At 36.7% G+C, this 12,697-nt stretch overlaps 1 protein-coding gene across 1 annotated transcript; it reads left to right on the top strand.

Annotated features, from left to right (window-relative positions):
* The first annotated feature begins 420 nt into the window (after positions 1 to 420).
* On the top strand, positions 421 to 4,208 carry STRIT1 (small transmembrane regulator of ion transport 1). The gene is made up of 3 exons (XM_088794004.1): positions 421 to 567; positions 3,882 to 3,977; positions 4,078 to 4,208. The coding sequence occupies exons 1-2, from the start codon at positions 555 to 557 to the stop codon at positions 3,971 to 3,973; spliced, it is 105 nt and encodes a 34-aa protein (XP_088650130.1). The 5' UTR covers positions 421 to 554; the 3' UTR covers positions 3,974 to 3,977; positions 4,078 to 4,208.
* Positions 4,209 to 12,697: the final 8,489 nt, after the last annotated feature.

Genomic DNA, 12,697 nt, shown 5'->3' with positions numbered 1-12,697 from the left:
ATTTCACATAGCATTTTCATTTCATCTTTATGACAGTTCTTCCATAGGTAGGTATTGCTATGCTCATTTTAAAATTGAAGAAGCAAATGCCCAGCTTAAGCAACTTGGCCTTCATTTTCAGAACATTTGGAATTTGAAGGCAGGTCACTCTAACATCGAAGTCCTTTCTTACAATATATCACCTTCCCTCCCTGATAGAACTTGTCTAATTGCAATGCCGTTTTTCCTCTGTATACCTCTTCACTGAACATTTTCTTTTTGTAGTCTGAAGGCATGGGTGAATAAAAAATCTGCATATCTCTGGGTTAGGATAACTCAGCCTATTTAATTGTTTAGGTCATGCTACTCCTTGTTTCCTCCATCATAACAAGTTAAGAAAAGCCAGAGGAGCTCTCTTTTCAATGCCTTACATCACCCTGCAGACAATTGGCAGCCAGGAGAGGGGCAGCTGCCACTCTCTTCAGATATCTCTCTATTTAAAGTTCAAAGAGACGCTGGAGAACAATAACAAGAGGTAATCCTGGCCCTGAACAACCCACCCAGCAATAGGAAGAATGGCTGAAAAAGGTAAGATTTAAGGCACCAAACTCTCCTGGCAAAAAAGGCCCAGACCCCCTGGTTTAGTTTGTTTCCCAGTATTTGGTGTTTCTCAATTATTCTGAAGAATGTGGTATTTCTGCTAAAGGTGCATTAACCGTATATGTTTGTATGACCACAAAATGTGCATAGATTTGCAACTTATGGCCCATGTTTATACATTATGAACAATTTTGAAAGGATCAAACAAACAAAAGAGCTGAATTTGTCCACTCTTGTTTTGTAAGATGAGTTAGAAGTCAGTTCTTCTCCAGAGTTGTACTAGATTTGAGGTATTAGATTTGAGATATAGTGGCATGCTGAACCAGAATTAAGGACATTTGAATTCTGTGTCAGATCTGCTACGAATAGCCATGTGAGTTTGGGGAAGTCCCTCAACCTCTCTGAGTCTGTTTTCTGACTCTAAAATGAAATACATAAAAAGGGCTTAGCCATCTCCAATATGCTTTGCATCTGCATTTCTTTTTTTTCCTGGTTTTTAATTTTTATTGTTGTATTTAAGAGAAGTGATTGACTCTAATGTGACAAAATGGGCTGAATACTGCATCCAAGAAACAGGTTTTAAATGCCTACAGGAGTTGTTGCTTTTAATCCTGACAACAATCTCATGAGGTACGCAGTATTGTCATCATCCCTGCTTTACAGATCAGGGAACTGAGGCATAGCAAAATTTCTTAACTTGCCTGTGATCACACAGTAGAGAGTGGTGGCACCAGCTTTGACCTTGGACCGTCCTGTTCCAGAGCACAGTGCCCTTAATACTTCTAGGTGTGACTGCTCAGGCATGCTCAGGGCTGGACACAGGAAGAAGCATTTTGAAATGACTCTTCATATTTAAAAAGAGGTTTTATGCTTATGTGTGCTATTAATGTAAGTGACATATGCAAAGTATATTGTGTGTCTCTATAGTCCTGTTTCAAAACAATGCTCCAGATTATGGTAAAACAAAATATTAGTATTAAAAGAATACAAATGCAAGTATACTTTGAATGTTAAAATTTACAATCAATTGTATTGTTTTACAAGGAATAATAACGAGATGTACTATTCTAAGGCTTTATGATATGTAAATTTTAGAATTGTATTAAAATATGCTCATATAAAATATTTATAAATGCCCAATTAAAATATCAATATTAATTTTCAAGTACTTTGAAATTGGGAAAAATACTAAGTCACATATATGAACAACTCAAAAATAATTACTGTTATGTAATTCATCTCTACTGGCACCTCAATTCACAAAGAGGCTTTCATCCAAATGAGAGTAAAGGGTATATTGAATGTTTGCTTTATCCTTAAAGCAATACAGCATAGCAGGTAAAGAGAAGTTTTTTCATTTAGTGGTTAATGTTTTGTTCAAGGTCACAGTGAGATTGAGAAACAAGGAAAGCCTGATGAATTTGTGAGAGTTAAGAGAGATGCCAACATTTTTGGAAAATAGATTTAAACTACTAAAATTCATTTTAACTTCAGAAAGTTTACTTTTATAAGAGTGTCTTCTAATTTTAGAAGTGTCTTGTTTCCATACGGTTTTATTTTAGTAGTATTAAAAAAAACCCCACCACATTATAAAGTGATAAAAATTGTAATAAAACTGCAATTGCTAAAACTATGTATTCTCTTTGTTAGTTAATAGCATAAGATCTAATTGTGCTTTTCAATTAAGAATATATCTGAGTCCTAGTGCAAATTGGTAGTTACAAAATAGTCACAAGGATGTAAAGTAAAGCACAGGGAATATAGCCAATAATATGGTAATAACTATGTATGGTGCCAGGTGGGTACTAGACTAGTCAGGGGGATCTCTTCTTAAATTATACAAATGTCTAACCACTATGCTGTACCCCTGTAATTAATATCAAATAATACTGAATATCAACTGTAATTGAAAAATTAAATAGGGGGAAAAAGTGAAGGGAAATAAGAGGTTCAAATTTCCAGGTATAAAACAAGTAAGTCCTGGGGCTGTAATGTACAGCATGGGGAATGTAGTCAGTAATATTGTGATAACATGGTACAGTGTCAGATGGTTGCTGGACTTATCATGCTGATCACTTCTTTAACTATATAAATGTTGAGCAACTATGGTGTACCCCTGAAACTCATATAATATTATATGTTGACTATATTTTAATAAAAATCTTAAAAGAAGTATATATGTAAGTCCTTAATGCAGGGATATTGATTTTCTGTTATGCCTTTCTGTGCTGCTTTTGAATCCTTTTGTGTGATGTGTGTGTATTTGAAAGAATAAGATTGAGATGCAATGAATATTAAAAAATGATACTTTTATAAATTTTTTTTTACAGGTGAGGGTACAAATAAGAGCCACAGGGGGAATCAGTATGCTAATGTCTTGTGTGTATGTGTGTGTGTTGGATCAGTATTGGTTGCTATATTGAACATGTTAAAAAATAGAAACTCTTTTCTCTAGTTGAGAATGATTATATAAAATGGAATGCTTTCTTTTACCTCTGACATTTAAGATTAAAGTTAGCTATCATTAAAGTGAGCCATCAAGGCCAAGAACAATCTTCAATACTTTTCCCTGTGTTATGATTATCATTTCGTTTAGTAGGAATTACGTCAGAGTCATTTTCAATTGTTTCTATGTAAACAGCTGCTGTCTGTGTTACTGAACACCTGCATGACTGTGTTCTGTCTACACTAAACACACAGACGATGGTTAGAGTTTATAAAGCCTTTGCACATTCGTGATATCATTTGATCCTCACAACAACTCCAGGAGATACACAGAGGGTGCCAAAAAAAGGTATACACGTTAAGAAAGGAAAACTGTATTAAAATTGTAATACTCAACATATAACAATAACAAAAGATGAATACAAGTCACGTTTGACTTCTGCAATTACAAGAGGTGCTCAAAGTGGTTACCATTAGCGTCCAGACACTTCTGATTACGTGAACCACTGCTTGAACAACGCTGAACAAAGTGTCCACTTGTATACATTGTTTTGGCACCCCCGGTATATCACGTTTCATTATCCACATTTTACCAACAGGGAAGCTCAAGCTCAGAATTGCCCAGCAGCATATAAATGTAAAAGGAAGACCTATGGTTTGACCACAGGTCTATTCCAAACACCCAGCTGAGTCACCTGTACTTTGTAGAAAAGAAAATAATAATCATGGATGGGTCTGACTAGAGAATGTGTTTCCCCACCCCTGATATTGCCAGATTCTTCTTACTCTCTGGATTCAGAAGATTTAATGCCAAAATAACGTACCTAATCTGTTTTCTTTTGTGTGTTTTTAAACAGAGTCCACATCCTCACAACTTCTAGTCCCCGTTCTTCTTTTGGTCGGCTGGATTGTGGGCTGTATCATCATGGTTTACGTTGTTTTCTTTTAGAAAGGTAAAGTTTTTTTGTAATGAAATATGTTTATTCATAAAGAGCATACATTAGCCCAGAAATAGTCTTTCATGTGTTACTAATGAAACATTTCACCATGCAGGCAAGAAGACTTCAGATTGACATCATTGAGAAGAATTAAGAAAAGCATGAAACTGAGAGATTATCAAATGTTTCTCATGTAAATAACTGCAATGTTTGACATCACTTTATAAACTTGGGTTTGTAAACTGATGCTTTGGTGTGCATAAGAATCTCTTCAGGAACTTGTTTAAAATTCTGGTACAAATAAGAACTGTAAGAAGGCATACATGAATTTCTCTATAACCCGGGAGCAGGAAAAATGTTCCTAACTGTGAGTAAAAATGCATAAGTAATAGGGAAAAGTTTGGTAAATTAAAATACATTCATTTTTTTGTCCCCCCCAAAAAAGTATAGAAAACCATGAGCTAGAGATAAGAAGAGATAGTTTCCAGAAAACAAAATGTAAGTGTAAACTTGGCCTTTAACCTCTTGCTCATAACAAAAGAACTGTAATTAAAACTGCACTGAAGAATAATTGCTCACCTATCAGATGGGAAAAAATGAACACCTTTGACAATATATGTGTTGGTAAGGTTGTGGGTAAATAAGCACTCTCATACATGATCTTTAGGAATTTAAAATGATACAACATGTTTAGGGATGTTTGTATATACCAAACATCTACCAGTCAGTATCTACCAAAATTAGACATGTATTTAACTTCTGACTCAGCTATCCCTCTTCTAAGAATATTGTAATTTCCATAGTTACTCTGGTAAAAATACAAAATGGCATATGCACAATTCTATTCATTATGGCATAATTTGTTATAGAAAAAACCTGGAAACAAGCCAAATGTCCAGTAATAGGAGACATTTAACGGGACTGAATAAACTGTGGTTATCAAAAGACGGTACTTATGCAGCTGTAAAAAGAAATAAAGGAGGTCTCTACATATATACTGATGTGATGTCATCTCCAGGTCAAAGTGTTAAGTGAAAAAAGCCAGGTACAGAATAATGTATGCTACCTTTTGTGTAAGGAAAGGGGAAGCTGTACCAAACTGCACAGATACCTGCTTATATTAAAATATTGAAAGAGAGGAGGTTGTGTGTCAAAATATTGAAACACATGGAGGTTAGATGTCTTTGAGTATATCTTGTTTTATAGTTTTCATTTTTGAAATCATGTAAGTATCTTATAAATTAAAAAGACAAAAAAAAATATCAAGTCATACCCCCAATTTAAAACAAATAAACCTAACAGTATATCAAGTCGGTGGCATAACTACAAAGAAAAAATTCTTTCACATGACTTTAAAATACAGTATTTTTGATTGTACATCTCTCTCATGGGATAGAAATCTTAACCACACTCAGTAGTCTTTTTGTTAATAGTAATAATATTGGTATTGTTCATTTGAAATTCATATCATCAGCGAAAAGAAGTCAAGTAAATACTTGATAATCTTTGATGTGAATTGCAAATAGCTATATGAACTCATAATTTATTTTCCTTCGTCTGAAAAATAAAACTCTATCCTAGTTCCACCCACTGAAAAAGCCTCGCAGAGATGAGCGTCTTCACACCTTCATTGTGGTTTCTAAATACCAGAGTCCACGCAAAGGACCCAGGTCCCTGACCTGGTCTGAGGCAGGAAATGAACAAGATAAACCTGGGACATCTTGTTCCAGAAAGAAAGGAAACTGTTAAAGGCGACTTTGGACAAAGATGTGATAATTTGAACATCAAAAAGAATAATGGCTACAAAGGAAAAAAGTACATCAAATATATAAACACCCATGAATCCATAATCATAATAAACAAAAAATAAGCCAACAAAACTGTTCTTGTTACATTTGGAGGTTGCTAAGGAAGCAATTTATTATCGTAAATAAAGGGAAAGAGTTTTGTTTTTCTTGAATAAACTACTTCCAGATAACTCGAGACGTTCATTTCTAACACGTTTTCAAGGCGATGTTGATGCTGCTCATGCAGAATCCTATTTTGAGAACCACTGCTCATGTCTGAATGTTTATGTCCCCCTCAAGTTCCTATGTTGATATCCTAACCCCCTAATGATGGTATGAGGTAGGAGGGGGAAACTGGGAGGTGATTAGTTCATGAGTGTGGAGTGCTCACGAATGGGGTCAGTGCCCTAATGAAAGAGCGCCCAGAGAGCTCCCTAGCCGTTCCACCTGGTGAGGCTACAACGAGAAGTCTGCTGTGGGAAGAGGGCCCTCACTAGAACCCATCCACACCGGCCCCCTGATCCTGGCCTCCCAGACTCCAGAATTGTGAGCAATAACTATTTCTCATTAATAGGCCCCCAGTCTGTGGTATTTTGTCATAGCAGCCCGATTGGACTAAGAAGGGACCAATTTCTCCCTCATAACTACAGCATCCTTTGCTATTCAGTTAAAATTTTCTACAGAAATTAATATCCTTATAAAAAAAATAGAGAAAACATTGTGTTTAGTTATTGACTTTATTTTTTATACTTGGCTAAACATTGTGAAAAGGCTTTTTAAAAAGTTCTAGTTAAAGCAATTTTTATAAAATTTGAACAGAAAATATACAAAAATCAGACTCAACTATTTTCATTAATGACTTTACCTAATTTTCATTTTCTCCGGACTTGAGAAGAACTAATTCACAGCTCCTACAGGCCGTGAAAGCTGATTGTTAAATTTTTAGGAATTTCATGTTAGTAGACATCTCATTGGTAGCTTGCAATTGGCCATTGTGGTAGTATTTATACCACAAAAATCAACAAATTTTATACATTAGAGCTTTTTCCCATTGGAGAGCCGGTTCTTAAACATTTACCAGCACACTCCTGACTTGAATCTTGATGACTTGCCCAATCCTTATATAGCTTGTTAGGACTTCAAGACCACCCACCTGTTTCTGTTTTCTTCTAACCTGTTTCAGTTAATGAAAGAAACGGTCTTTATATTCATTTGACCTCCTTTTGTGTTATAGACTTTAATGAGAAACTATGAGAATTACAGACTTCCCCCAAAAACATCCATTCACACAAAAATAAGATACTATTTCAAGATGCGATTTCCTGAAATCCGTTGAAAAGACACCCTAGGTTAAGTAGCTCTCCCTTTCTGAAGGCCTTAGGCTTCTTCACAACTTGGCTCTGGTTTCACTTGGAGTTAAACACATCACCTTATATTTTTGCTTTCTTCCTAGCTAGAGACTGAGTTCTTTTTATTCTTTCTACTGACATCATTCCAGCATCACCTGTCAGCTTTCTTGCTTTTTCACCCCTCAGGGTCCTGGCACTTGTCTATTTTTACAGGCAGAGTTAGAAAACAAGATTGTGGCAATGTATGTCTTATGTTTGTCAGAACAACTTTCTTTAGTCTGGAGCATTTTTCTCCCCATGCACTGATCCTTTTCTTCAGCTCTTTGAAGCTATAGGAGACCTCATTTCTTATTCAAATGTGTGCTCAGTGTTTCCCTGAACACAAAAAGCTTCAGGCTTCCCGTAAATATTTACGTTCCACCTCTGACAAAGACTTTCTTATTTCCAGGGCTCAATGTTCTTTTCTCCAGCCCTTTAAAACAGAATGGAATGTTGTTTCTAAGCAGCCATAGAAGTGAACTTTTCTATAATAAGCATTTTAATTCCATGTTTCTACATTCAACCTGATCATTTTCTCGGAGAACAAAGAGAGCGTAGGGCAGTGAAAAGAACAAAAGTTTGGAAAGTCAGATTGTTTTATCCTAGCTTTGAGTCCTTTGAGTAGTTAATTAATCTCTCTAAGCCTAGTTTTCTCAATTATAAAAGATGAATTAATATTTTCATATTAAATGATTCCTCTGAGGACTGCAGTGTTTTCTAAACCTACCTGATTTGAATCAATTGAGTCATTTGTTATAAATACAGATTCTCAAGCTCCTTCTCTGGAGAGTTCATTTCAGTAGGTCTGGAGAAGGCCTGTTAAAAAAATCAATTCGCCAGGTGATTTTTATTATCACAGAAGTTTGGAAAACACATTGCTAATGTATGTGTATGTGTAGGCATTACTCCCTGATAGTACATATAGACTCTGACCCATGACAACTTATTTTAGTGGGTCCCAACCACTTTTCTGTTTACAGCTGCAACAAAAAATTATCACTTCATTATATTTGTTATATAATATTATAGTATATTTTTAATTGCATAAAGTATAATTATGCCTAATATTATGTGGCCACTCATATTTTCATACATGTGGATTTTATTTTCCCCATTAAATTTTAAGCTCTTTATGGGTGAATCCACTTCTAATTCCTCTGCCTCACAGAATATAGACAATATACACCTAATAAATATACATCAAATGGGTGATTAATTATCCCCCCTTCCCACTTTCTTGAATGCACAATGTTGATGTTCCAACTTTGAACTTTAAAGATGCCACTGGAGCCATTTTAGCTGGATTGGAATTCTCAAAGAAGTGATTAGCGATCTGTGAGCAGTAGTTTCAGGTAGGTGATTGCATACAGATTTCACAAGACATAAAAACCTATTTGTTTTTAAATTTCTAAAATCTTCAGCTGCCATTCTACCAAAGTACAGAGATAATTATCTGAGAAGATGAATGAGTTAACTGTTTCTTAATTATTTTTATTGCTTAATGCCCAGCTTTATATCATCACACCATCTCCACTCTGTGTCCTTCCCCACTTCAAGAGGTATACTGTGTCAGAGCTGAGAAATATTACTTTCTTTATACTCTGTATTAGGACGTAAAATATAAAAATCTCTTGAAGAAAGCATCTTATTCCTCTCTGAGCCTGAAAAGTGATATATTCCAATGAGATTTGAAATGTCCAGGGCAAGTCCATATAGGTACAAAGCGTAGTGGAGCTGAGAAAATTCCCTAGAGCAGAGAATCTTAAAGGAGATATCCAGGTGCATAAACAGAAGTCACATTTTCAAGTATGGTCTATCTACAGATCTTGTGATAAAATAATTTCTCTTTTATTTTTTGTGAGAAAATTATTTCCTGTTTAAATGTACTCAAAACCCTGATTTCTGCTTATTGGTGTTTCTTATCCCCTTCCCTCTTTTCTTTTGTAGACAAGCAGAGGAGTCTCACTTAAAACATAAATATACATTAGCCTCAGATTTCTTTAGAGGAAAGGAAAGAACACTATAAGAATAATATTTTGAGTTGGTCATTTCCCAGAGAATGAGATGGTTGAAAGGTTTACTTTTACTCCGCTCTCTCTTTAAAGTGATTTCTTGGTTTGCAAAAGTGAGATGGGTGTGCAAGTTCTTATACATTATGTGAACAAATCATGAATGGGCACAGAGCTGAGGTGTTTTTTGGAGTAACAGGGTTTAGACATTATCCTAGATTGAAGTCCAGTTTTAGTCCATTTCTTGGGTTGGGCAGACATGCCCTTATACATTCAAAATTCCAAATGACACAAATATATATCTGACAAAGTTCTCGTTTGGAACCCGTGCCGGTGAATATTAAAGGAAATAGGATATTGACTGGAATGTTGATGTTGCATGAAACATGGTTATACAGAAACCATTTTGAGGTGTTATAGATTACTTGCTCTGTAAACTTTGTCCAGAAGTAAAGAAAAAATGGAAATAGTTTTTTCAGGTTTGCATATCGATGTGCTCAAAGCCACTCAATTGGCACCTTATACATTTTCTCTTATTCCTATCATGTGAATGTATACTCAGGATAGGATGCTTTTTAATTTAGAAAATGCAAACACTTAGACTAATAAACATGGTAATTCCATCAGGATGTTGCAGACATTGGGCATATTACTCATTTATCTTGCTAAAGGTGGAAACTTGCCTTCAAGTCTGACAATAGATGGCTAGATTGTTTGGAGTCAAAGTGGAGTTGACTCTTCAAGCATGTGGTCGGATTCATCCAATTTTCTTTTTCCCTCTGCTTTCTGCTCTTGTCTTTTCATTTAATATTCTCTCTCACGGTATATGTAAGTGACACTTCTTTTCAGTCTCAGTAGCCTGTGGGGAGTAATGAAATCACTTTAATATCGGTTTTTCCAACTTCCTTGGCTCGTGTCTCCCTCCTGATGAAGAACCCAGGAAGGTCTCACATGGGCTTAAACATGTGTCTGGTCCTTCTTAATAGACACCACTGCTTTTCTGCATGACCGCGCAGTTTTTCCCAGGCACTATGGATGGATCCCCATTTCTCCCCATCTCTCCCATCACAGCCCTCATTGGACCTGTGTGATGGTCTGTGGTGAAGTTGCTGTTTGCAGAGTTCTGAAGCAGTGCTGCCTATGGTGTGATGTGGCTCAGAGCTTAATTAAATATTTCTCTCACTTCTTATTGTCAGCCTACCCTCTCTCTCTCTAGGACCCAGACATATATCTAAGGCAGGGCCACATAGACTAAGTGGCTCCTGCCACACGAAATTCACAATTACTGTGTCAGCTCCTCAAGCCTGGCTCCTTCCTTGATCAAGATGAGCTGTCCCAGGAGGCCACTCAGGTTTACCCAAGCAGGCTTTCGTTTATTTGCCCCATTGGGATGCCAAACGTGGGGAGAACTGTTTGGATCTCACTGCTACTCCAGTAACATATCTGGATTATCAGAGTCCTTTGATACAAATAAATGGGATCAGTGATAATTTAAGGCAAAATACTAGTCTCAACCCAGCAGACTGATTTCAAAATCAGTGGGTTGATCAATAGTTTGAAGATCACTATTTTAGAATTCGATATTTTTAGATGTTACCACCTTGGTAAGACCTTCTCTGACCACCCATACCTCCAAACACACACACGCACACACACATTTCTTTGTTCTTCTTAAATGAGACTTTTTCCCCTTTGTTTCCTCCACCAAATGGTCTAAATTCTTTCAATGTAGGATGGGTGACATGGTAGGATTCAGTAGACATGACAGGAAACTGTCCAATAGATATATGGTGAGTGAATGAATGAATAAATGAATGAATGCCTGAACATGACCTTTAACTAACCAACATCATGAGATACATCAAGTGTGTGAAGTTCTTAGCACAGTATCTAGCACTTACTCAATGCTCAACTAATATAAGAGATTATTTTAGTCATTATTAATATCACGATTTTCCTCATTACTTCTTACATACTTTCTTACATGTATTTATTCTACCTAGAACTCTGTAAAGTAAATGTTATTATCACCTCCATGGAGATATGGGAACTGGAGTAAAGAAATGTTAAGACTCATTCATGATTTTATAGTTAATGATTGGTTCAATCAGGACTTGAACCCATGTCTTCTGATCCCAAATTACAAGACTTTTTTCCCAACTATATTGTAAGATACACCAAATTACAGGGGAAGGAAATCTTCAACCTATACATAAAGGATGAACAACTATATTTGTTTCTCCTGGGCAATACTTTATTTTCATGCTTCTTGGTCTCCACAATTAAATCCTGCAGCAAAACCTCCGCTATCTCCTTTCTCTAAACTTTTTTTGGTCTTCTATTATTTCAGTCCCATTCTATCCATTATTGTGAAATTCTTAGATAGTTCTAATAGTCCCTTGACATAAAGGGATCTTTGTATCATGGAACGTAATGTTTTTAACCAGATATATTGAGGCTGCCTGCTTTCATTTCTAGCTCCAAGCCTATTTTGCATGTTCTGTTCCAGAAAAGAGCTACTCTCGGACCTAACACATGCCACCCCCTTTCCCAACACCTAAATGTATACAACTACTTCCAGTTTCTAAGGTTTGGCTGAACACGACTGTGGGGACAGAGCCAGGAGTGCAGTTTCCAGGCTCTCGGCCTCACGTGGAAAGGTGCTGGCTCAGGTAGTAAATGGCCATCAACTATGATTGGATGGCCATCAGCTGTGGCTAGTTGGCCGTCAGCTGTAACCAGTGAGCCATTGGCCACTAATATAACTGCTGTGGCTATGCTAGCAGAAAATGGGGGCTACCAAGAAGATGGTGGCTGGCCAGCACGGATTGCAGTTAGGACGGCAGAGTGCGGGTTGCAGATTGCAGAGACAAGTGGATGGCAGGCTGCGGATTGTGTGGCTCCTGCTGCCTGTGTCTCCAACCCAGCCGCCAGTGAGACTATAGTGGTATGACTCCCCTATCTACGGCTCCATGGGTGTTCCTTTTTGGCCTCACCATGTCCTGCGTTCTTATATGGGGAGAGGGACTAGAGACCCCAGAAGAAACCCCGCCTGACACCCTGCATGACAATGAGCCTCCTCCAAGAAGCAAAGGGACATTTGCTTTAAACCTTTTTCAATATCTGCAGATATGGAGAGTAAATCGAGGGTTTTCATGTTGTAAGTACTCTACAGAGATATTCACACAGGTGCTTGGAAGTAAAGGTTTAATCCCCGATGTCAAGGGTTTTTAGATGCTTGTATAGTTCTCACTAATAACAATACCATGTGAAGAAGACTATCATTAAAACACTCGTATGTAACAAGTGGCCTCTTTTCCCTGAGAATTTCAAACAATACAGAACAAAGTAAAAAGCTTAGATTCCCCTCACCTGTTTTCACTTCTACTTTCTTCCTCCGAGGTAATCACCATTAGCAATCTAGTGATTATCAATATAAAATCATTTTAATGCATTTACAAAACAGTTTACATGTTATAGTTGTGGAAATGCTTTCTTGTACTACATTATCTCAGTTGATTCTCATGAAAGTGAGGTGTATCCAGATGTGT

This window comes from Rhinolophus sinicus, chromosome 17 (assembly GCF_057876585.1).
Source record: "Rhinolophus sinicus isolate RSI-liver-muscle chromosome 17, RSI-T2T, whole genome shotgun sequence".
NCBI classification, from domain to species: Eukaryota; Metazoa; Chordata; class Mammalia; order Chiroptera; family Rhinolophidae; genus Rhinolophus; species Rhinolophus sinicus.
This window is presented reverse-complemented; position numbering and strand designations above follow the sequence as displayed.